General features: G+C 37.8%; 1 protein-coding gene across 2 annotated transcripts in view; it reads left to right on the plus strand.

The window, feature by feature from the left end:
• Window positions 1–279: 279 nt before the first annotated feature.
• LOC109095008 (protein patched homolog 1-like) overlaps window positions 280–26,070 on the plus strand; it is a 54,075-nt gene continuing 28,284 nt past the window's right edge. For both annotated transcript variants that reach the window (XM_042762425.1, XM_042762424.1), the window contains exons 1-8: window positions 280–853; window positions 3,324–3,516; window positions 19,843–20,032; window positions 20,240–20,309; window positions 20,442–20,533; window positions 22,652–22,850; window positions 23,040–23,161; window positions 24,441–24,588. In XM_042762425.1, coding sequence (XP_042618359.1) covers window positions 686–853; window positions 3,324–3,516; window positions 19,843–20,032; window positions 20,240–20,309; window positions 20,442–20,533; window positions 22,652–22,850; window positions 23,040–23,161; window positions 24,441–24,588 — 1,182 coding nt within the window. In that variant the 5' untranslated portion in view covers window positions 280–685. The remainder of the gene's footprint in view (window positions 854–3,323; window positions 3,517–19,842; window positions 20,033–20,239; window positions 20,310–20,441; window positions 20,534–22,651; window positions 22,851–23,039; window positions 23,162–24,440; window positions 24,589–26,070) is intronic.

The raw sequence follows: 26,070 nt of genomic DNA on the forward strand, positions 1-26,070 counted from the left end.
GGCTCGTCTGTGCTTTTCTGCTCTTGGAGTTTTCTTCACGCGCTTGGACCCAGCGCTCGGACCCTGCAGAAAGTGGGCTTTGCTTCTTTAAGACTCCCCTGAAGTTTGAGATGAACACACGAGGGCTCGCGGCTTGGGTGGTCTCTCTACTTTGGTGAGCTGTTGCTAAGCAGCTAATAATAGTCGTGTTTGCTGAGTAATTTTTGCCCTTCTGGAACCAATCAGAGCCCAGGAACCCCGTCCATCTGACAGCCCCGGAGGCGGGATTTCGAGTGGCTTTGCCACGCCCCTCCTCCTCTGTCTCCGAATGGAGAGTGATCTTTTTTCACAACTATTGAATCTCTCAGAGATCGCCTTATCGCACGGCCTGAGGAGGGACCACATAGCTCACAGAATGCTTCAGCCACCGAGAGATCGACGTTTCCACAGTATCCACTTCACCTTCTGATATCGCGGACTTCCCAGCGGACGGCGTGAAAGTGGGGAATTGTTGGAGACCTCCAGATTCGCGAAATGTTGGAATGGAAGGCGCAGACTCTGACTCGCCGTCTCAAACAGGAGTATGAAGTGCTTCGCGGATCTGGGATCAACGAGAGACAAACTTGGTTTTCTTCGGATATCACTAAACGCTCGCGGGGAAATACAATAGCGCGGATAACAAGACGTTCAGCGCAGACTTTGCAACATGGCCTCGGCTGTTAATGTGTCCTCCGAGCAGGAAAACAGAGACCCCGATCGGCCGAGGTTAACGCGGAGGAATAGGTACAACTATCGGACCGCCGCGGCGGATTTGGAGTATTTGCAGCGGCCGAGCTATTGCGATGCCGCCTTTGCATTGGAGCAGATATCAGAGGTGCCTTTATGTTTGCCCCGTTTGGACTTTGCTGGGAATGCTTTGACAAAGTGCTCAACTTTAGTGAAGTCGCTAGGTAACGGGATAGCCACGGCACCGATGCGGGTGTCTATGCGGGGAGCAACCTGTAGCCACTCGAGGGATTCGCTGCATTTTGTTATCCGTTATGTCCATCTGTCGCGATTCAGTAATCGTAAACATAACTGTCAGACGAGAAGCTGAGCTCTGAACGTGAAGCGAACGGTCTAAAGTTTTGTTAGTGATGTTGGCCCTAACCGACTGATTGAAGCCCCCTCAGATAGGACCCACACGGGGAGTAGTTTTCGCCCCGCACTGCTCAGGCACGATCCATGTGGCTGCCCTCTTTCCGTTTACAAATAATGTCGTAACTCCCTCGCATCACACCGCTTCAGCTATGCGACCCACGTGCATCTCCGATATTGCATGACTTTGGAAATTGTAACCTGTTTCCCTGATACAGTGTCCAAAGGATGCAACCTGTCACATTGCAGCAAGACTCATATTAACTTTTGGTTATTCGTGGAACTAGAAATATTTTGAATTGTACTATTTGAAAGCCGAGAGAATGGTACAAGTAGTATGGCAAGCTGTTTTAACATTTATTCACTGTAATTGCTTTACTAGGAAGTCATTCTTTTTCAGCTTTATTAGTAATAACTATTTGTTAGTTAATAGTTCTCATTGTTTTACTACTAGTCACAATCCCAAGTGACAGATAACTATTCTATTGTTTTTGGTGGCATTTGCCATTGAGGATAAAAATTAGAGATTCACCGATCAATTGGCCAGGGATCAGAATCAGCCGATTTTCCTCATGATCGGCCTGGATCGGTGACCAGCCTATCAGTTTCACTTCTTTCTGATTTCGAGCTGATCCGTTTTGTTACCAGCGGCACAGGCAATTATGTCATGTCAGCTGCGCATTCTCGCTCTCTTCTCTCCGACGACCACTTTTCTCTCATACACGACTCATTCGCTCCGGTTAAATGGTGCTTATATTGCGCATTATTTTAGTCATTTCCACAGGTTTCGCGTTTACACCAAAAGTGCTCGCACCACCACTGATCTATATTTGTGGAGCGCACAAGCCACACTCAGTCTCAAACAGCTTGTGAGCCACAAATACCAAAATGAGTGGCTAACTGCGCTAAAAGTTCAAATACATATAAAATTGTCAAAATGCCCGTCTTGGCAAGTATCCAGTTAAACACAGTCAGTTTTGAAACATTACATAGTTGAGAAAGAAAAGGTATGTTGTATAACGGTATATTGGGTCCGTGGATAAACTCTTAAAGGGACTGCATAGCTTTCAAAGTTTCATAGCTCTCTTTATTCTATTGCATTTTTTTGTGCTTTTGTTGGAAATTTTTTTATTTGTTGTTATTTTATTATTGATTGTTTACTTTGTTTTTTTTTTATGAAACTTTGCGTTGAAGAAAAGTAGATTTTTGTGTGTATATGCTGTCAATTACATCTCTTAGGGAAAAAAATCGGAATCGGCAAAAATCGGTATTGGCACACTAACAAAAAATGGGAAATTGGAATCGGCCAAAGAAAATCGCAATCAGTGCATCTCTAAGGATAATCTGTGGTTCAGAAATGACAATTCATTTTTATCTAGTATATCTATCACATATTTATAAGACCTGAATCTATGTAATTCTTGTAACATTATAAGACTAGTTATGTTTTTTTTCATATGTTATTGTTAGTCATAATGGATATTTTGCAATTAATTAAAAAACTTACTGGTAAGATTAGGAATCATTCTCGTATCAACTTGAATACACACGTGTGTCTAATAAATAGGTATTAGCATTTGTTTAAATAGTACTAGAACAATTGGAATAGATAGTTGTAACTAAAGAACAATTACTTGCACCTAATGAATAGTTATAAGTAATACTGGAATAGATACTTGTCTTTAGTTAGAGAATTCAAATGTGCCATGATACAACAGAATAGTTACTTGTCATTATTGGGATAGCAACTAGTTGCAAAGGACTAAGTCTCAGTTCTACTAGTATCTAATTTTTTTTTTTAAATTATAAGTTATTACTAGCGGCAATGTAAACGATACTACTCATTGTTGGATAACTTATTAGTAATTAAAATTAAGAACTTAAAAAAATACAAATTTCTGAGGAATAAATGTTAAAATTGCTTGCCACAGAAATATTGCTTGCAACTGTGTAAAGGCTACTTTTTAGACTTTATAGGTGATATTGTATGTGTACAACTCTAGTTGTTTAATACATTTCAAGCAATCACTTTCAGAGGAGGAAAGTAGTTTATTACTGATAATACAGTTATTTAAGTCCCCTAAGTGCCATTTTAGCTTATTTTCTAAATTTCAATCGAGAAACCATGACTATGCAATGATGGAATTTAGTTTAATCTTCTTAACAAGGTGGTGAGAGTTTAATATTTGCTCTCTCTTGTCTTGTAGGGGAAGGCGACTGGGAGGAAAGCGCCGCTGTGGTTGAGAGCAAAGTTTCAGAGACTTTTGTTTAAACTTGGCTGTTACATACAAAAGAACTGCGGAAAGTTTTTAGTTGTGGGCCTTTTAATATTCGGAGCTTTTGCTGTTGGCTTGAGGGCAGCTAATCTGGAGACGGACATGGAGAAACTCTGGGTAGAAGGTAAGAAGCTGTTTTCCTTGTACTTTAACCCTTTCTAATTCTTTTTTCCCGCAAGTGTAATCTAAAGGCAGACGCGGTGGGTGGGGTGGGGAGGGGGTCTGTCATGTAAACTGAAGGAATTGTTTATTGTATAGAAATCTGGCAGAAATTAAACGTGAAAGAATGTTTTTAGCTTCGAATTTGCCTCGCGCGCACGAATGCCATCTGTTTATTGAACATTATAGCGCGCGCGTCCGCCGATTGCTTCTAAATTCTATACATCAGTGGATATATGATATAGAGAGCACTGTGTGTGTTTTTAACACGAATAGCCGCCATTTTGTGCGTGTGTGTGTGTGTGTGTGTGTGTGTGTGTGTGTGTGTGTGTGCCTCCAGCAGTTGAATCTGATCCGCGCTGCTCACAGAGCCTGTGTGTGGTCCTGTTTTGGACAGCGTTCAACTTTCCAAAAAGATTTGTCTCAGAGTTTCAGTAGGAACCGAGCGAACTGCAGGCAGAAACGTGCACCCAGACCCGACGGACTACAGCGCATAGGCCTTGTGAAGAAAGTGTGAAAGAAAGTTGTTTTGTTTTATGAATAAGTCAGTTGTGAGATGTTGGGGCTGTAGTGTGGGTGGTGATTTTTTGAAGGAGGGAGGGGCAAACAGGCCGTTCTGCTTTGATCTACATTCCTCAAGTTTAAAGAACCTTTGGTAAGACCATGGATGATATGAGGGCTTTCTAGCACATATATATAAACATACTTAAATTTTTTTTTAGCTCTTATTTTGCTGTAGATCACTGTTTCAAGTCGAAAATAGTGATGTGTGAGTGGGTGAGCCGTTTTATTCCATAACTGGTTTATAAATTCACACCATGACCAATTCTGTCCTATTTGCCAACCTTTTTCGAGCATGATAGGTGGCCGTTGTAATAATAATATCATTATAGTTGACCGATGGTCAATAATAATTGACCATATCATTAAAAGATACATCCTGTCATGTGACTTTTCCCAGTATTGTTTTAGTTAAGATTTTTACGCTAATTGATCACATAAATGTCTTTTTATATTGTTCTTATACTGTTAAATAAACATTATTTTATCCTCTTAGGTTTCTTTCTTTCCTTTTTTTTATTTTGTGTCTGAGGTATACAGCTTAGGCATTTGTGAGACTGGGCTGATGGAGTGGGCATAATGTTTGAGAAAAATATTGAATTTTGAAAGTATATATGCATATGGTGTGCATATTATAGAATATTTAAGTATATATATTGATATACTACTCTGGTAAATTATATATATATGTATTTTAGGTATTTTTATGTTCTTGCCCATTTAAGGACTTAAATTGAGATGATTTTTAAAAGCTGGATTTCTGCACTGTTTTGTTCAGAACTAAAGAAGGGAATCATTTTATTGGCTTTATGATCTCATTGTCCTCTTTTTTTCTTTTCTTTTTTAAACTTTACTAATTTGCCCTTGAGCAGACACCCAACTTAAATTACACTAGTTGCAGTTGCAGTCCTGCCTGGAGAAGCAAGTGATTGCTCAAGGCTACTATGGTAATGGAGCAGGTGCAGGATCTCTGAGATTGTTTTGGTCAACCCTACATGAGACTCATCTTGGAACCCTTTTGCAGTAGTAGCCTAGATGCTTAAACCTCAGTTTGCCCCTTGAGAGAGAAGTGTTTGCATTAATGCTAAATATTTTGTGGTATGGAGTGTCACAAATCTTTAGTAATATTCTAAGTATGACAGTATAGTCATTTTTGTGTAGACCTTATCGCAAACACTTTGCTAAACCAGAGCTTTATCCTCTCTGCAGTTTTATCTTTGTTGCTCACTTCCACTTTTCCTTTCCAAGAATTGCAGGAGGTTTGCAGATGAAGTATGACAGTCGGTTGCTGGACACACACTCACTCACACCTCAGTTGTTCCCATGTCGAAGCACATGACAGCTTCCAGATGCAGTAACTTTGAGATCTGTTTGTTTAGATTAAACTCCACAGCTGAGGGATAGATTAGTTCTGGTTGGCCAGGTTCTGCGCTGGGAGATGTCGGCCCAGCGTCCATTAGGATGCATGTTTATGTTTCGTTTGGAACAGTCTTTGGCTATCGACCTCCAAATGACCCTTCGTTGAAGCTGTGTCTCTTACTCTCCTTTAAGTTCAGCTTGAATGGGATTCAGTGTGATCTCATGTTGGCTTTCATCACTTGCCATTGAGGGCTGTTATGCTCCAACCATTATAATTTGTTTGGTTGCTCCACAGATTTTCAGTGTTAAATGACTGATGTAGATAATGTTGTCATAGCTTTCGAGTCCCTGGCTGAATCCTCGTGCTGATCTGATATGAATGTAGCATTGATGTTTTGGTTAATGTTTGGAGTTGTGGACCTCTAGCAGACTTATTCAGATTAGATTTTGTGTAGAAGAGAAATAAATGTATTTTAGGGCTGGGTAAAAAATATTGATATCTTAATATTAATCGATTCTCATTTTTACAGATTCTTAAATCCCAATAATCAATTAGTCTAGCCTGTTTTCAGTTAATGAACAGAACAGTGAAGGACACTTCCCATCCAATATATCGCAATAAGCATAAGTCTCAAATTTCAAATTATGTCCATTGTATTGCAGTATTCAAACAACAAATGCCGTTTTGGCGCTATTTAATGTGGAGTGATAGATCGCTGTAGTGCCTCAGATCAACAGTCACGTCAGCGCGAGGCGCACATGAAATAATCATCTCCTCCACATTAAAGGGATACTCCACCCCAAAATGAAAATTTTGTCATTAATCACTTACCCCCATGTCGCTCCAAACCCATAAAAGCTCCATTTCGTCTTCGGAACACAATTTAAGATATTTTGGATGAAAATCTGGATGCCTGTGACTGTCCCATAGACTGCCAAGTAAATAACAGTGTCAAGGTGCACTGTTTTCTTTCAAATCAAAGTTGAATACATGTAGAAACAGCGCATCCTTGTGGCGCGGATGATACAGAAGAGCATACACAGCATACGGTGATATGGAGAGACACAGAGGAGACTGTTGACAAAGGAATTATTGAATAAAGTCATTATTTTTGTTTTCTTCGCTTACAGAAAGTGTTCCCGTCACTTCATATAACCCAGATTGCACGTCTGATGGCAGATGGAGTATTCTGATGACGTCTTTCATTCCTTTTATGGATCTTGACACTGTTATTTACTTGGCAGTCTATGGGACAGTCACAGGCCTCCCGGTTTTCAACCAAAATAGCTTAAATTGTGTTCTTAAGACAAACTGAGCTTTTACGGGTTTGGAACGACATGGGGGTAAGTGATTAATGACAAAATTTTCATTTTGGGGAGGAGTATCCCTTTAATATCAGTTTCAGTTTTATAGCTTAATTTGTGTTCGGAGTTTAGCTTTAATATAAGTTTAAGGGTCAAATTAAGAGTGAGTGTACATCTTTAGGTTAATTATAATGTATAGTATAATTTCTCAATCAGTGTTTCCTCCGCGCAAAGATGTCAATATAATATCTTGTAAACAAAGTCACTTAATGTCACATTTACCTTAGAAAGACATATTCGGTAACTATAAACTCATTAGTCAGATAGGGAAAGAACAAAAAAACTGTAGAGAGGGCATTTTGCTATATACACCAAATAACATATTCATTATAAATTTTACTGTTCTTCAATGTTTAATTTATGTTTGTATAAATCCATCAAGTTTTAATGACAGCCACCATTATGTTTATGAAGTAGAAATTTTTTATATATTTTATTTTACTTATATGTTTCATTATGTTTATGAAGTAGAAATATTATTATGTAATGGTAACTTTATTATTTTAAAACTTAATTTCCAGCTTAAGTTCCTGTAAACCACCATTCAACTTCCTTGACCACAACCACCTGTGTAACGCTCCTCTCCAAGTCAGAAATGAAGTTTATTATTTTAAAATTTAATTTTGTTTAATTTGTAAGTTATATTTTATCTAGTATTAAAAACTGCAAAAACAGCAAATGTAGTACAATAGTGTAAAATTTTCACTCCCTTCATACCTCTGCCCCTGTAATGCCTATAGTAATAATGTATTACCAACTGACTCTCATGTATAATTTACATCATTAGTTAAGAGATTGTTTTCCTTGTGAAAATTTGGCATGTACTGTACCTGACATATATCAAAAATAATCGATATTGAATCAAATTGAATAGAATTGGTAATCAAATCGAATCTCAAGCTTATGAATGAGAGTCAAATCAAATTGTGAAATTTGTGTCAAAACCAAGCCCTAGTGTATATATTTAAATATTAAAAACCATGTTTTATTTATTTATTTTTTAATCAAAATAATGGCTTTGACTTGTTGTATATGACATTTTAAGATGTTTTTTTTTTTTAAACTAGTTGGAGATTGAGTAGCCATCTTTTTTGCTTTTCAGAATCACAGGCTCTAAGTTTTTAAAGAAAATACCAGTACTGCCTGAATTGAATTAAAACAGTTTCACGTAAACATTCGTCTTCCTGTATGCATTCCCCATCAACTCGCTTTTGAGAGGGACTGCTCGCAGTGAAATCATTGAGATATCAGGGTTTGGGTTGTCCCGTTCTCTTGTGTGGGGGGTGAGAGGGGTCGCATGAGGCTTGGGGCCACAAGGCTGCGTCCCTTAGGACCTGAGGTCATCGAGTGGAGACTCCGCTATTTAAAAGCTCATTTGATACTGGCTACATGACCTGGGTGCAGAGTGAGGGGTTCCAGCTAACACCAATGATGATGAGAGAAGGTTTACTACTACACTAGCCCTCCTGTGGAAGAAGAGTTGATCGATTTAAAGGTAATAAAAAGTAATTTAACCAGCAAGATGTTTTTATACACCCAGCAGGGGGCAGTGTGAATTTATTAGATCAGTGATCAATGTGCAGTTAATCTGGGTGTTTTGGAAGATGTGTAACTTGACTTGGTTGATTTTATTCATATTTTAAGTAGTTGTTTGTCTGTTGGCTCTTTTTAGTGCAGATTTGATACTAACTCTTATCAAGTTTTTTTATTGAGTTTTATGAGTAGAGTCATTTAATTTTCTCTCTTCAGATGTTTACACTTTAAGTTCTTTCATTTGACATGAATTGTAGGCTGAAAATGCCTTTATATTCAACAGGTGTGGACATATTGACAAACCTCCCCTGGTTTCCCAGTGAAGCATGAGGATGGTTAAGAGTTGCAGTGTGGAGGAGTATATAACCTGCAGTTCATATTGGGAAGAAGTCCTTTTTTAATATTAAGGAAGTGGCTGAGAAATGTGGTCTCCCCACATTGTGGTGAAGAGATCTGGATCTAGTGGAATTCTCCCTGTTTGGATGTGCTCAGGAAGACTTGGACACACATGACTGAACTGTAAGGGATGCATTTAGAGCCCTGAGGGCTTTAAGGGGTTTGAAGTTTGAACAAGGTTTCACAATTTTGGAGAATTGGGGTCTGTGTGCCTGCCCTAAAACCTTAATACTTCATGTAAAAGCAATGTATTCAAATTAGAGATAGAGATAATAATTATGTAACTATATAAAAAGCAACTGTGATAGCTAATACAGATTACATTTAGATGGACTAGATTTCTACATTTTGTGGAAAACTCACTGCCACAATGCTGCCACAGTGTTGTTGGTGACTCCCAGGGTGTTGTTGTGTGGTTGCTAGAGTTTTCTACATGGTTGCCAGTATTTTAGTTGTCAAATAGTTGTTTGATCTAATATGACCTAATGTAAGGGACTGCAATAATGAGGTTTGACCAGTGTGCCGCTGTAGTGCAAAACTGTTATTCAGCTCTCTTGGATGCAATTCAATAGTGCAGACAAAGCCAAACTAGTACAGTGTGGGAAAGGTTTTCAAAACTACAGACAAAAAAATGCTGTCATGTGTAAAAGCTCCGATAGACTCACAGCAAAGTTATTTTTCATTCTTCACTTAGGGGTAAAAATAAGTTCAGTATACACAAACAGTGCTTTAATGCTAGCACAAAAAAGCATGACCGCGGTGAGAAAAAAAAACAGCAGTTAAGAAAGCATCTGATTGTAGCGATGTGTATGTTTGCACCGGCCCTGCAATCAGCACTTCAGTCACAGCACATTTATTTATATAACACTTTATGTAATAGATTGCTTTAAAGCAAGCAGCTGTGATTTTCTCCATTGTGGAGCTACAGTAGTTAATGTTAAACCTTTTTATTAGTGAATACAAAAAACAAAACAAAAATATACATTAACATGTTAGTTAAATTTGCATCATTTAAAGCTCGATCTAGCTCAGAACTGTTTTGATTGTGGTAACTCTGTAAGGTATTTTAATAGAGATAATGTTGTATTTCCAAAAAAAAAAAAAGTCTGATCACTTACCTTAATTTTGTTCCATATCCATATGACTTGCAGAATGATGCGTCATTCAGTTACCATTGTATGCAGTTAATTAAATGATGAATGAGAACGTCTCTCTTTCTGTCATCTCATTTTGTGTGCCAAATATATTTGTATTGTAAAAAATAATTGTATAATAAATAGCAAGATAATTGTTTTACATTTTCGAAAACTAAAGTAATTACCTTTTTTATTTATTAGCTAGAATATGGATGGATGGATGGATGGATAAACTTTATTAATCTCTGAAGGGAAAATTCACTCTTCACATTTTACACATACAGAATATCTATAACTGAATATTATGACTAATTGCAAAAGCTTAATAATCAAAGTCTACTGACTAATCAGTGAAATAATCAACGGATATTCAATCATTCTAATAATCATTAATCATTTGTTGCAGGCTTGCAGCCCTAGTTGCCAGGGTGTTTGCTAAGTGGATACAAGTGTTATTCTAGTCCCTATAAGTGATCCTTTTCTCAAAGGCAACTGTTGTAAGTCTGATTGCTTCAAAAAGTAAAAGTGCATTCTGTTTTAAACTGTCTATGCAAATTGAGGGACCTATTCATGTTGTTAACACATGAGATGACATGAGGTGTACTGTGCAAAACTCACTGCTACAATGCTAGGGTAGTGTTGTTGAATACCAGGGTGTTACTATGTGGTTGCTAGGGTGTTCTGGGTGGTCGCTAAGCGGATATTATGAAATTCTGGTTCCTGTATGGCTCATGTGCTGTCTTAAATGTAACTCTGTGGGACTTCTGAGCAATTTTTCCACCAAGTAAAAGTTGTGAGTCTGATCACAACATGCACAAAAGAGCAGTTCTTTTAAACAATCCACACAATTTAAGGTGCCATTCATGTCTATAGCAGAAATGCTTTTGAACGAGGAAAATGACAAAGTTTAAAGCAGTTTGTTTAATACTTAGAAGTTCTCAAACGTACATCTGATTATCATATATTACACTGTCTATAAATCATGATTTCTTCAGCGGCATCCTCAACAGTTTTAAATCTGACGCAAGTGTGGCTAAGACAAATACAAATGGAGCAACTCCCATTCACAACCGGCATCCTGACAGTCCTCTAATTCTTGTGTTTATATTCTGCATACCTCCACTCTGTGTTATTCAAAAAACAGAGACATCGAAATGACGGGAAAAAAGACTTGCGCTGTCTCTATCTCTCTCTCTCACTTTCTTCCACTCCCCTTTCTCCCTTGCACTTCAACCCGAAGTTTTCTCCCTTGCACTTCAACCCCCCCCCCCCCCCCCCCCCCTTCTGTGTTCCTCACACTGACACCCCCCTCCTCCACCCACCTTCACTTGGGAGTTCAGCCCTGGGATGCCAGATGTATTACAGAGTGAAGCGCAGCAATGTAAACACTGAGTCCTGCCATGGATGCCGGGTGGTCCGGCCCTCCCCCTCTCCATCCTCCCTCTCTCTGTGGCCGAGGGGGCGGAGGAGTTCAGCGAAAGAGAGAGAGGGGGAGGGGAACGTAGTAGCTGAAGTGTTATTTGTGTTTTGGCTAGAACTGCCGTTTTTCTGCATCTGCTGTTTCGGTTAATGCTTCATTTGTATGGCCCGGGATGCAACAAAGTTATACTTTAGCCTACACCTAGACCGGTTTCCTTGGGAATGGTTTAGTAAACTTGTGGTGAAAATTTAAACATGCACAAACTTTAAAACATGCCTGATGTGGCATGGTTAATGTAAAAGAAGTGTTCGCTAATGTATTTTATTGGCAACCAAGAGGGATATTGATCTTTTAAAAAGTTTTTTTAGAATAATGAAATTTGTAGCACATGAATATAAAACAGTCTTGGAAATGATTGGTGCATCTGTTGCAGTTTTTAATTAATGTATTAGCTAACTTAGATTAGTAGTGGTTATACCAAAGACTCCGGTATCAGCCAATCAGAAACCTCTTTTCCAGAGAGCCATGTAATAATAATAATAATGATATATTTACTTTGAAAGCCTGGCTAACTGGAAATGTCCCAGTGATATCTTATTTTGCCAAAACTCACTGAATGTTTGGGTAGGTGTGCACACAGTACCCCCCCCCCCAACCTTGAGCGTGCACCAATCCACACACACACTTTCCCCATGCTTTTTGTTGCAGTGCGATGCAGTTCATTTGAATAGTTTTTTTCTAAAGGGGAAGGGATTTGAATGAAACCAGCAACGTGGAAAAATCTACCCATTCAGGCCCCTCTGAATGTACATCTCTGGATTGCAGTAAGCTGTATTTGTAGGCAGCGGACTGCTAAATACATCCATTTTTCGTGGTGCAGATCTGGACAGGTGATTAGCATAATTAGAGGAGAGCTGGCCATACATATGGTAATGCAGTGTGGAGTAAATGGCAGCTGTGGTGTAAAATTTGTGTCAGGGGTCGAACAGGCTGCTCGGGAGCATTGTGCTACAGCTGCGGGTCAGGGACTCTCTCTCTCCCTCACTTTTTCTTTTTCTCTCACTTTCACTTTCCCTCTTTCCCACCATTCGTATCTCCTCTGCGAAAGGCAGAAAAGAGAATGATGAAGGTCATCATATGGAGCCATTACAAGTCTATTTACGGATATGCTGCCTGTTTGAATCGCTATTTAAATTGACGTGGTGTAGAACCAATTTTCTTTGCAGTCATAAAAAAATACTTTGGAAGGCAGCTTGTTGGTTTAGATGCAAGCGTGCCGGTTGGTGTTGAAACTGTGTGCCATTGACAGGGCTGGTTGCAGTGTGCTGCAGTTTGTTCTTGGAGTTGAGCGGGTTGTGCAAGGGAGAGACTTCATGCCGATATGACCCTGTACAGAAACTTCCGTGCGACCACAGGGGGTCTCTCTGAGGTGGGGTCTAATCCAGCTAATCCCGCCCGCAACACAGTCATAAAAAGTGCCTCCCTGTGCCGGCATTGCCACACACAGCCCCTTTCTCCAACCTCCCCCCCCACCACCACCTAAAAAAGCTGCCATAAGCCACACCATCCCATCATGGAGCGACCCCAGCAACCATTCCTCCTGGCCCTCCAGCCGCGTGATTGGCCTACTCGGCGGGATGAAGTGGTGGGCGGTAGGGGAGCTTGCGGTAGTGTGGAGTTATGTCATGATCTTGAAGGGGTTGGATGCAGAGGTTTTGGTGGGGGTGGGGGGTGCATTTCTTTTGTACCAAACCCCTCGCACCCCTCTGAAACCGCCACTCAAAAGCCACTCTGCAGCTGAATGGCAATAATAGTAAAGCATCTAGGGATGGGTACCAAAACCCAGTATTTAATCGGTCCTGGGGCTAAATTATGAAAGACCGGAGTATCGATAAGCTCAGACATAAGCTCAGAGATAAGCTCAGACATAAAATTAAGAAAACACACATACATTTATTATTGCTATATATACATTATCTTGCGAATTCTATCTCTCCAGAGTCACCAGCTGTTTTTATATGCAATAATATTCCGACATTTGTCTATGATGCATTTTTGCAATTCGCAATTCAGAAGCGAGATCGCGGTCATGCGGAGGAGCTTCAGCATGCACAACAGGAATTATGATAGAAGAGAGAACTAAACATTCAAACATCTGCTTACACTTTAGGCCTGTGGCTGTTTTATTAAACTAATTTTATTTTTTTATTTTGATTTTGGCTTCTAAGGATTATAGCCACATTTCTTCTAGCGCAACTTCTTTCCCTTCACAGCAGTGCGTATTCGTTCCTCCCTCAAACCCAAACTTAAAGTCAGAATCAGCACAATCAGTGATTGTTATTAAATGCCATTTTATGCATTGCTACATTGCAGGGCATGTTTGATAATAAAATGTTCAAAGCACAGTCCACACAACGCTGTTCCCCAGGCTGAAATGTGCATGCGGGGCGCACTCCAGAACGGACCAGCTACTTACACTTTGAGCTTAGAGCGTGTCCAAAAGATCAAATACACACAAAATATGCCAAAATGGCCAGCCTGGAGAGTATTTACTTAAACAGTTTATGTCTTAAGTGGACATGAACAGTTGGGAGAAAATCCAATGTGTGTCAATATATTGTCTTAAAGTGACAGACTGGAGCTTGGGCCATCAATGTTAATCAATAAAAATATTATGCAAAGACAAAATCACTCACAGCTCTTACTCTGAATAACATTATAGCTTTAATAAGCATTATCTATCTACATATCTATCAATACATACAGTGAAATCTACGCAGTGTTCATTTACATTTGATTACTTTTAGATTTCTTTTGTAGGCTATTACTTACCTGAACAGTAATGTTAGTAGACCTCCATGGAAAAATGAAAGCACTGTTTATTTCATTTTATTTGGATATTTGTTTTATTGTATTTTTCAGTTTGTTTTACTTTGTTTCTTTGTTCATGTTCTTATCTTATGTATAAAACACTAAAAATGCCGGCACACTGGTGCATTTACAAATTGATGTTTTATATTCATTTCATTGAATATTTATTTTACATTTCAGAATATAAAGCAATTTTAATTCAGCTCTTAATTTGTCAAATATATATATAAAAAAGTACCGATAAGAATACCATTAAAGTACTGAATTAAAAGTAGTTAATACTGTAATACTGTTAAAACCTTAATGATACCCATCCCTAAATGGGCCACTTGAAGACTCTGGGAGGCATTGGGAGAGTCCTTCCAATGGCAGCTACCCCTGTTCGTGAAAGGGAGGTTCAAGGGTTAATGTTATGCAACCAGTGTTGGGTGTAATGCGTTACTAAGTAATTAACTGTAATTAAATAACTTATCCACTGAAAAAGTAAAGTAAGGGATTACTGCTCATTTTTAGGTAATTTAATTACAGTTACTTATAAAGTATTTGCGTTACATACAGTAAATCATTTCAACATTTCTAAAATCAATATTGAATTTGAAATCTAAATTTACAGTCTAAAGATAAAATTGAATGCAGCGTCTTTAACCCTCTGCACGCCAGCGCGTTCACTTTCAGTTTTTCCTGATTCACAAAGAAACCTTAAATACTCATATACAGATACGACTAAAATCAATCGAATTTAAAAAGTGCCTACTTTTATTTGTGTACACTGACAATAACAACAAAACATTGTGCTTTTGCAAAATAAACAAAACAAATGGTGCAATTTCTGCCGTCTATATCTCCATGAGCAACTTTCTACACGTCACAAACTAAGTGAATATTTGATAGCAAGACATGAGAAAAATGTCTATAGAAAGCTTGTGTCTACTTTCACATGAACGAATTCAAATCGAAAATGAATATTATCTGATTATGTAATCTGTATGAAACTAAAGCGAGGCACAGTCTTTCCCGTATCTGAGCTCATTATATGCAGTCACCTGCGCGCAAACACCCTCATCTAGATACAAAAAATAAATAAAAATAAATAAATAAATCAAGATTCGTCTAATTTTCAACATTTTGAAAGAAGTCCTGCTATGAGGAATTTACTTCAGAAGAACAGCACGATCTGACAAGGCGATAATTTATGTAATTTATACTTACCTACATTAGTTAATTGTTATTTTTACATAAACCTGTACGGATTTTACTAGTTGGGCTTTTCCTAAACATCTTGCCAAACTGAAATGTATTGTTTAACTTTTCTTAAGCTTTTTTGTTATTCAGATATGTTATTATTCAGAGTATTTCTATTTGTTAACCATTTCTTAAAAGGCTAAACTATTCTATGTTTCACTCAAATTGAAAGAATAAAGAGTTTAATTTCTATTAAGGTTTATAGGGATTTTAAGATGTAACCTAATTAGCTATTTGAATAATAAAGTTACTTATTGAGTAACGAAGTTACTTTTCACACAGAGTAATAAGTAAAGTAATTTAAATACAATATTGATGATGTAATTAGTAATAGTAATTAATTACTTTTTGAAAGTAACTTACCCAACACTGAATGCAGCAAACTGAATGGGCCCAGTGGAGGCACCAACACACACTGACATACACACCAGATTCACTGGCTGCCATGCTGCACTCCGCACCCCTTACACACCTGTGGATTATAGACAAATAAGGAAGATTTTTAGTATCTGTATAGTATCTGTGCTAATCTTATACTTAGCCTCCAACTCAGACTGGCGTGTAAAATCTGAGAATTTATTAGCCATTGGCTAATATTAGACATCATTTAGTCACCCAGAGTGAAGATTTAGTCACATATGCGAGTGATTTACTCGCAGTGTAGAGGGTTGATATTAGTAACGGAACAGATATCTGTTGATTATCTATGATTTGTTTATAGGTGTCTTAGCTGCTGCACCAACTTTCTTTTCTTTTGCTGTGTTGCCTTTTGTTGTGCTGTGATGAATTTCTTTGCTTCATACAAATAATCGTGAGGAACATCTCATCAGATATTTCTTATCTTCATAGAGATCATTTCCTGAAACAGCTTATTATTGTTATTGTTCATAATTTAAATTATAAGAATTTACTAAATGTTAAAATTTAAATTTTTATATTTTTTTTTTTTTTTTTTTTTTTTTTAAGGATGGGTGTTGTAAGATTATTAATTCTGGTTCCAGTTGAATTTACATACATGTCTAAATTATATATATATATATATATATATAATATAAAATATAGGTGACTTATATATATATATATATATATATATATATATATATATATATATATAATATAGACATGACTTGCAGTGCTGTTCCGACTGATTCAGAGATTGAGTTGTTCAAAATGGATTTCAAATCTGTTTCATGAGTCTTTTTGACTGGTTCATTACAAAGAATATTACATGATTAAGATCTGGTTCACAAGTCCTTATCATAAGGTTTATTAATTGATTACCACATATGGTTTAATATTGTGACCTAGAAGATTGTGTTTCATACCATTTGCCTACAAAAGGAATTTATCTACACCTGTCATTGTTGATACAGTTCATGGGCATTTTTCTCAAGATTTGAGCCGCAGGATTACACAGTCGTGCTGGTTTTTCAAAGAGCTTTAAACATACCTGCTGTCGTGTTTGACTGAATTCACCTCTTGTTCTCTGTCAGTCTTTCTCACTCGCATGTTCGCATTTTCTGGTGTTAATTTCACACCTGAGGCAAGACCATTTGTGACCCCAGAACCTGTGCGTCTCTGGAGGGGTGTTGAATTCTCCAGGGTTCAGGTCATAACGTGACGTTTGCAGCAATATTGAAGTATTTCTCTGTGAAGTGAGCGACACATTGTTATAGCTCCTTCCTGTTTCCTCTGTAGGTCTTGACGTACATCAGAGGAGAAATTCATGATGTAAAGGTGACCTAGTTCATGTTAATCCAGATTGGACACATTTCTGATTGAAAAGTTGACATATGAGGTTTTTTTATTCCCAAAGCATGTTGGTGTTCCAAGGGCCTCAAAACCAGGGACATGCTAAGCTTGTTTGGAACGTAAACAACCTGGTTCCCCATAATCACGTTGAAGTAAAGTTCAGGCTCGCTTGAAGCTGCAATTAATGAGGGATATTGTAAACATGCCCCAAAACAAGATCAGATGTACGTTTGGGCCCAAGAAAAAAGAAATCCTTTGCTTTTTCATAATGCTTCTAGACGTTTCCCTCCTTCTCAGCCTTTTTCACTGGCTGGGTGGTCTGCCCTGAGAAAAAAACAACATGGTTATTTTCAACTTTAATACAATTACAATAGTTTGAATATATTCAACGTGTGTCTGTCTCATGAATTGAAAACCATTGTTATATTGAATTATAGCTTATAACTTGTTACAGATTGTTTTACACAGCCCTCCCCCCCACCAGATCTGGAATAGGTTAATGAGAAAAATACATTTTCTTGCTTTAGTTACCCAGCACAAAGATGTTTCTGTATTTTTTGAAGTTTTAGTGGTTATAAGGGTGGGGGGGTGGTGGTTAAAAAAAAAACAATTTAATGCACATTTGTTTAATTTTTTGTTGTTTTATTCTTGTTTATACTGCGTGAAATTGAGACCATTTTCCCATATTTTCAGTGTGTGGAAAATTGTGAAAAGCCAGTCTGGTTGCCTAGCTAACATGATTCTTTTTCTTTATGCCACTGTAAATGTGGTGCAAAAGTAGAAAACACAAATCGTGTAGTTGAGGGTCACTCGATCCATTTTTGTTGGGTTCTATAGAAGAATATTTTTGAAATGTCTCTTGTTACAGCTTGTTTTGCATTCTTCCCCCTAAATAATACAATTTAAGGGGGATCATGTGTGTGCCATTATGTTTATCATTTGTCACATGCTTTCTGAAATATACTGAAAATGTACCTCAATATCTTTATACACTAGCTTTGGAACACATACATTTTATTTATTTATTTAATTTATTTTGCTGGCGTCAATGCAACAACTCTTGTAAAGTTTCGAAAACAGGACCGTCCCCCTGTAATTCACAAGCAAAGCTTTCACATTTGTGTACTTGTGTATATTTTTGGCCTTCAGAAGATCTTCTCTGGCAGAATAGTTCAGTGACATATGGTTGAAGTGTGATAGTTGACCATGAATGAACCCTCCTCCCTGCTTCAACATCTCAGAAAAGCTTCAAAATCAGGCAAATGATAATGAGTAGATGATTTGCTTGATTACGTTAAGAGGAGTAGACCGATTACCTGTCTGAGACTGTATTCACCTGGTTCAGAAAAACTGTGAAGTCCTTGTGAACCATGTTGCCTGCTTCTCTAGGGTGCTTGATCCTGGAAATGGAGAAGTCTTCTATTCTCGGAGGTCAGGTAGAGAGCGCGTGAAGAATCGACAGCTTTGAGATTAAGACTTGGACGGTGTTCAGCAGGACACTTTGAAAGGCTGCTTTTGTCACTGTTCCTGTGCGGAGCTTAGGAGCGCCACACAACGACTCTACTGCCCCAGCTCAATAAAGCAGCCAAGCTTTTACACACACGTGTACGCTTACAGACATACTTGTGCACACACTCATAACTCATAGGCCTGGATTTGAAGGCTGTGAAGAAGACTGCGGGTGTTAAAGGGTGTACTGAAAGGCATTTTGGAGTCAAGTTAACAGGACATATGGGAGCTTGTACATGTGTTAGCATTTCCTTTCATCGAGGCTGGAGGATATGATTGATTATCATGAGACTGTGCTTGACCCTGTGTGACGGCAGTTTGTCACTGAAGAATTCTGAGTGACTTTTTATCATGCTTCTTGGTTTCTTGTGGGTTTTTCAACTGCTTATTTAAGTAAATAAATAAATTATGCAATCATTATTCCTCACCACATGTGAGTTGTAGCTTGATGGATTGAATGTGATAAGCTAAAAATACAGTTTACTGCGAAATAATACAGAGAAAATGTCTTTGCATGCAAAAAAAAAAACATTTTACAACTAGTATCATCTGGGTTGACAAACGAATGACTCTTACTAGTCGATTCTTTTAACGAATTGAATCACTTTTATGAATGTTTTGCTGAATGAAATCTCACTCACTGAACTCCACATCATTATATTCAGTAAAGTTTGACCTAAAAAATTAGTTTTTTGAAATGTATGTCTATAAAACTCAATTTTAATAAAATACATTTAAAATTTGATTTTCAAAAGTTAACATCAAACTGAATTAAAACTTAATTAAAATATAAAAATGTATTAAGGATTGTTTTTATTTCTGCATTTAGGACCATTTTGTTGCATTGTCCATGCATTTTGATTCAGTTGTGGGGGGTTTGATAGCTTGGTGGTGGACGGAAAAGTGTAAAACAACAACAACAACAAAAACACACACACACACACACACACACAGCATACAAGACTGTTTATTTAGTTTCCAACACATTAAGTTCGAAGCAACATTTAGCCCTAATGTTGCATTTAATCCCCCTTTTCTCCATAATGTTTCCTGTAACCTCTTAAATCTGCTTATAAATAAACATACTAAAAGGTTATAGAGCATCATCTGAAAGTCTTCTCCATCACTTTTCTTCTCCATTTCATAGTGGGCGGCAGGGTGAGTCAGGAACTCAAATACACGCGGCAGAAGATCGGAGAGGAGGCCATGTTTAGGCCTCAGCTCATGATACAGATGCCAAGACAGGAAGGTGCTAACATTCTGACTGTAGAGGCGCTGAAGCAGCACCTCGACTCTGCCATAAAGGCCAGCAGAGTGCATATTTACATGTACAACAGGTAACGGCACAACAGCTTCTGAACAGTTATTTCTTTTTGGTTAGTTGATGCATAACATGTCATTGGACCTTTTTATCAACCAAAATTAAAGGTTAAAATTTGGGAAAGGTGTACTATTTTATAGGTTAAAATGGTCACTTTTCTTTAAGTTTTCTGCTTTAAGGAAAGTGTGTATGGTTCAACTAATTTCCACTGTTGTGTTTTCAGGCAATGGAACTTGGAACATTTATGCTACAAATCAGGAGAATTTGTTACAGAAACCAATTTTGTGGACCAGGTTAGTAAGAATGGTTGCAATATCTTTTTAGATTGATGTTTTAGTAGAATTAAACTAGATGTTTTAGTAAGATTAAAATGCAGAGGAGGACCTCTAAGGGCTTGTTACAATAATAGAGCATTTAACTTTCAGATTATAGAGAAACTGCACCCATGTCTGATCATCACTCCTCTAGACTGCTTCTGGGAAGGTGCTAAGCTACATTCAGGAACGGTCTACCTCCCGTAAGTTACACACACCTTTCTGTATTTGCTTGGAGACTGTAATGTTTGATCCTGTCCTGTCTGGCTCTTGTCTTTAAGTTGATTTGCCAGTAAAGCCATTTTCATACACTGAACACTTCACTGAAATGTCCTTCCTGTGAGTAGAGCCATGTTAACAAGCAAACTTAATTTAAAGGAAAAAGTTTTTCCTTCCTACCAAGAGAGGTGGTGAAAAGACTATTTTTCAGTGTTTATTTCATAAATTACCACTTGACGGGTAATTTATTTAAAAATTAAATTCAGGCAAGATCTTTAATGTGATTTAAATCAATTTTATTCTCTGTATGGTGAAATTCAATAATTAGTGAAACTCAGCAAGTGAAATATTAACTACGAGTTAAACAGAAACCAACAAAAAAATGGCAAAAAACACTTACACTATGCATGTAAGATTAAGTCCATAAAGTGCAGGAAAGATGTTTGATTATTAAATCAAGTTTTGTTTTTGCATTTCCCTGTGTATTTTGGTTCAGTTTATTGAAAATATAATCTGTATATGTTCCATGAAGAATATAAAAAAAAAAGTTTCCTGTGGTGTTTTCTGAAGGACTTCATTGTGATGCTGAGCTGCTCAAAGCCTCACACAATTGTTCCACTTCTGCTGCTAATGTCTCCTTGCAACAGTTCAACTCAGTAGACAACCACCAAGTCTGCAAAAGTTTTTCTGTCCTCCTCCCCACTTGCTCTTTCCCTCCTTCATGGATGGTAAATAAGGATTTTACTGTGTTCTGGTTGGGGGACTTGGAATAATGACTCAAGCCTGGTTAGGCACATACAATGTGGTCTGAACCGCTGCAGGCCTGCCAGAAGAGAAAGAGAGAGGGGTGAGCAGAAGGAAACATACAGAAAAAAGGAAAGAATGATAGAAAGAGGGAGAAATGAGAGAAAGATGGTGCAGGGATGGAAAGGCAGAGCAGGTTTGACAGAGGAGCTGTGGAAGTGGACAGAAAGTGGGAGGGTGAACTCGGTGCGAGGAAGGCCATTTGAGGATAGAGTCAAACGTACGGGCGGGACGGGAGACCTTGTAAAGATGCACTAAGAGAAAGATGGTGCTGAAAAAACCAACTGAGACAAGATGGCAAGTAAAGTATGGGAGGTTTGTGTTGGGCTGTTAGTTGTGGGGAGATGCCAGGCCCTGAGCGGGATCACCCGACACGGCAGTATAATTAGAGGGGATAAAGATCAGATGAGCGGATTGATTCCATTTTCTCAAAGCTGTTATTATGGGGGCAGGCTGAAATCCAATTCCAGCTACATTTGTGCTGCCACCGCTGTGACGTGCAAGCCTTCAGAATTCCATCCAGTCACCCTTCATCCGCTCCCCGTAGTTATGCCGAACCACTTTAAGCACATCCAACATCCCATAAGCAGGGCTCAGTCCGTGCTTCTCTTTCATGGTTAAACATACACTACCGTTCAAAAGTTTAGGGTCAGTCAGATTTTACTTTTTGAAAGAATTGAATACTTCTATTCTGCAAGGACTTCTAAAACTGATCAAAATGGACAGGAACATGTTCCAAAAGACTTTGATTTCGAATAAATGCTGTTCTTTTGAACTTTATGAAAGAATCCTGAAAACTGTTTTACAGTTTCTGCAGAAATATTAAGCAGCACAGCTGTTTTCAACATTGATAATAGTAAAAAAATGTTTCTTGAGCATTTAGAATGATTTCTGAAGGATCATGTGACGCTGAAGACTGGAGTAATGATGCTGAAAATTCAGCTTTGCCATTGCAGGAATAAATTAAATCTTAAAATATATTAAAACAGAAAATAAGTATTTCATATTGTAATAGTATTTTATAATACTACTTTTACAGTATTTTTGATCAAACACATGCAGCAATAGTGAGTTCTGCATTTTGAAATTTTTCAAAATGAAGCAGATCAATGTCAGTTTTACAACAATGGACCAATCCTAAGACATTTTGGATAAAGCAAGAGCACTCAGTGTTTGTGTTAGCAGCGGTCTATGGAAGTTAATGTGACTATAACCCTGCTTTCAATTCAATTCCATTGTATTTGATGCTGTAAACCCCTAAGTCCACATTAATAAAATAGTTTCTTTTTTACCCGCAGTGGCAAAGACCCAGTGCAGTGGACCAACTTTGATCCAATGGGATTCATTGCTGAGCTTAAGATGCTGAAGTATCCGGTGGACAGCTGGGAGGAGATGTTGATCAAAGCAGAGGTGGGTCATGGCTATATGGACCGCCCCTGCCTGAATCCCGCAGACCCCGACTGCCCTTTGTCAGCTCCCAACAAGAACATGACACGGGTGAGTTCAGCATACAAGGGATGACATAGAGCAATAGCAGAAAATAATTTGCGATTATTTGTTATTCTGTGTTGGGTGTCTGTCTTATGTTTTCCCAGTCATAGGCTACAAACAAAGATTCACTAATTAAAGCAATGTTGTTTTGCAATTTGAGTGTGTCTCAGATTTATGATCTGTCATATTCTTAAGCCTTTGGACGTGGCTCGTGTTCTGACTGGTGGCTGCTATGGGCTTTCCAAAAAGTACATGAAATGGCAGGAGGAGCTTATCGTAGGTGGGACCAAGAAGAACAACAGCGGCAGACTTCTGAGGTAAGAGACGACTTCGGGGTTTAAACACTGATGGCATTTAGAGAAATGGATTTATCTTAATGTATTTTACTTCCAAAGGGAGTTAAGTTATTGTGAAAACCATAGAAGAGTGAGAAAGGAAAAAATGAAGTGTGTCTTTAAGTTTGTCACAGTTTGACAGTTTTTGGGCATTATGTGGCAGTGGATAAAAGATCACTTTGTCTTTCCCTCTCTCGTACGCACTCACATGTACAATGTGTGGGGCTTGTTTTTTGTTTCTTTCTTGGCAGATTATAATCATTAGTAAACTGCATATTAGTATTCATTCCCACACCTTTAACTCCAAGAGCGAAACATTTTTATTCCCCAGACCTCTTTAAGATTGAGTGGGGACTGGGGACAGAATTCAGCATCCTCATTATGAAAGAAAATTGTCATACGTCCCAAAAATGTTAATACACAACAGTGGTGGTGGTGAAAATATTATACTAGTGGCTTTGGAATCATCCACTGTGATTTCAATGAATCTTTTCACTCTGAAAAATCAAGGGTTTTTCTTTCAAGAAGTGTTCAATGAACAATAGTAGGTTGACAAGTCCACTTGAGGGAGTCTGTACTCTACAGTTGGGGCGTTTTAGCTCATCTGTGGAGCAAAGTGACAGGCCGATGTTTTTCAGCATGTTAGTGGTTCTTTTTGAGGTTTTTATCCCCAAGTAGTGACAGACAAGGTCAAGACATATATATATTTATATATATATATATATTTTTTTTTTTTTTTAATTAAAATATTTATAAACAAATTATTTATTTATTTATTTATATTTATATATTTGAATGAATTTTTTGTTTTTTTATTTTTTTTAATTGTATGTTTTGAGACAGACATAATGAGTTGATTCACTGAGGATATGAGCTGATTCAGTTCATGATTCAGTTCTGTGACAGTTCATGATTCAGAGTAAAGAGTCTTGGGTCAATTAAGTTGATTCGGACTGATTCAGACTGTGGCCTACAACGTCAGGGGATAAGAAAAATATAAACAGATGGTTCAGTATATTGGTAATAAAAACATTGTCTGAGAATTTATGTTTCAAACTTCAACCTTCAAATATCTAAAAACTTATGGGATGCCATGTCATAAAATTGCTACCAGACCATCTGGGGACTTTTGGCATACTCTTCAGTACTGGAACAATTTTGGAACACACTTATTCCAATCTCATATCTATTCAGCAGTGAAACACTTGGTCAGTTTATACTGTATGTTCAGTTCACCTTTTCACTCTACTCTTCCTCACAGTGCACAGGCCCTTCAGACCATATTCACACTCATGACCCCGAAGCAGATGTACGAGCACTTTAAGGGCTACGAGGAGGTCTCGCACATCAGCTGGAACGAGGACAAAGCAGCTGCCATACTAAAGGCCTGGTTGAGGAGATACTCTGAGGTAAATCTCACGGAATGGATGTAAAGGTGTTCTGTCAATGTCCAGACTGCAGTCTACTTTAGTGGAGATATTTACAGTTATTGTTTCTGCTGTAGTATTTGTAGTAATTCATTCATGCATCAGGTTTTACTTTGCTTAAAACTGGATCTTGTTAGGAACCGTTTAGGAGGCCCAATTCATTCCTCCAGCCCAGCGTTGTGTTTCCTGGAACATACACTCACATACATGCACTCGTGCAGTGTGAAGGCATTCATCTTGAGTCATAAGTAACACATACATTCCAAAGGGGCTGTGTCTCCTGAGGTTAGGACCCAGCTGTTTAAGTGTAGTCCTTTAAAGGCATTGACTTCCCTTTTTTCACTTCTTCATACTTTAAACGCTCAGGTTAAGTGTGAGCTTGGAAAAATGGGGCACGTCTGTAAGGTCAGGAAAGGTTACGATGGGACAGTGTAGAAATGAATGCACTAAACCCTTCACATGTATTAGATGTGTTACATTGTTGCATCGAAAACATTACTTCTGGAGGTATTTCATTCCTGTCGCAACCAAATGCATTGCATTCATTTTTTCTGTTTGTAATCAGGGTAACACTTTACATTGAGGCGTCATGAGCTAACTAATGAACAACATTTTAATAGCATTCTTCCATGTAAATTATTATTATACCCACATATAACATTTCAAGTTGTATGAATTAACATTAATGAATGCATTACGAACAAACATGAATGAGCAAATGAATAATAGTTTAATAGTTAAACTAATACAGTAGTTTAATTTGTTAACATTAGTTAATGCAATAGATGTTATATACTAACAATATTTTTAAAGCATTCATTAAGGTTGCATAATGTTAATGTTTATATTTTACATATAATATTTCAAGATGTATAAATTAACATTAATGTACTATTAACAAATTTAAATTAACAATAGTATATTCATAGTTAACTTCATTTGAGAATGTTTAATTTAGTAAATTAACATGAACATTTTTAAAACATTTATTAACTTTGGTTAGTTGTTGATTTATAAATGTACTATTCATTAAATCACGTTTTTGCATGACTTATATGTACATGTATGCCATAATGCAAAGTTAATAAATGTTGTATAGTATTATTCATTGTTAATTCATGATACCTAATGCATTACATCATGTTTACAAATTGAACCGTATTCCGAAGTGTTAGCGAAATCATTTTAGCATTCTTTAATAACAGATTTGCTCATTTATTCCGAGGTGGCAGCCTGTTTTTGCTAATGTGGGTGTCCATTGCAGAATCAACCCCTCTTGGTGTGGTGGCCCCAGCACTTGTGTGTCTGTGTGTGTGTGTATTAGCGTGTGTGTGGTATCTGTGTGTGTGTGCATGTTTGACAGGACCGTCTGGAACACATTAACCCGCTCAGCACACAATCGCTTTCACAGCTGCCGTCCCATTGGTGGCTTGTGTGTGACATCATCTGGTCTCTGTTTTGTCA

Source organism: Cyprinus carpio, chromosome A8, assembly GCF_018340385.1.
Source record: "Cyprinus carpio isolate SPL01 chromosome A8, ASM1834038v1, whole genome shotgun sequence".
Classification (NCBI taxonomy): domain Eukaryota; kingdom Metazoa; phylum Chordata; class Actinopteri; order Cypriniformes; family Cyprinidae; genus Cyprinus; species Cyprinus carpio.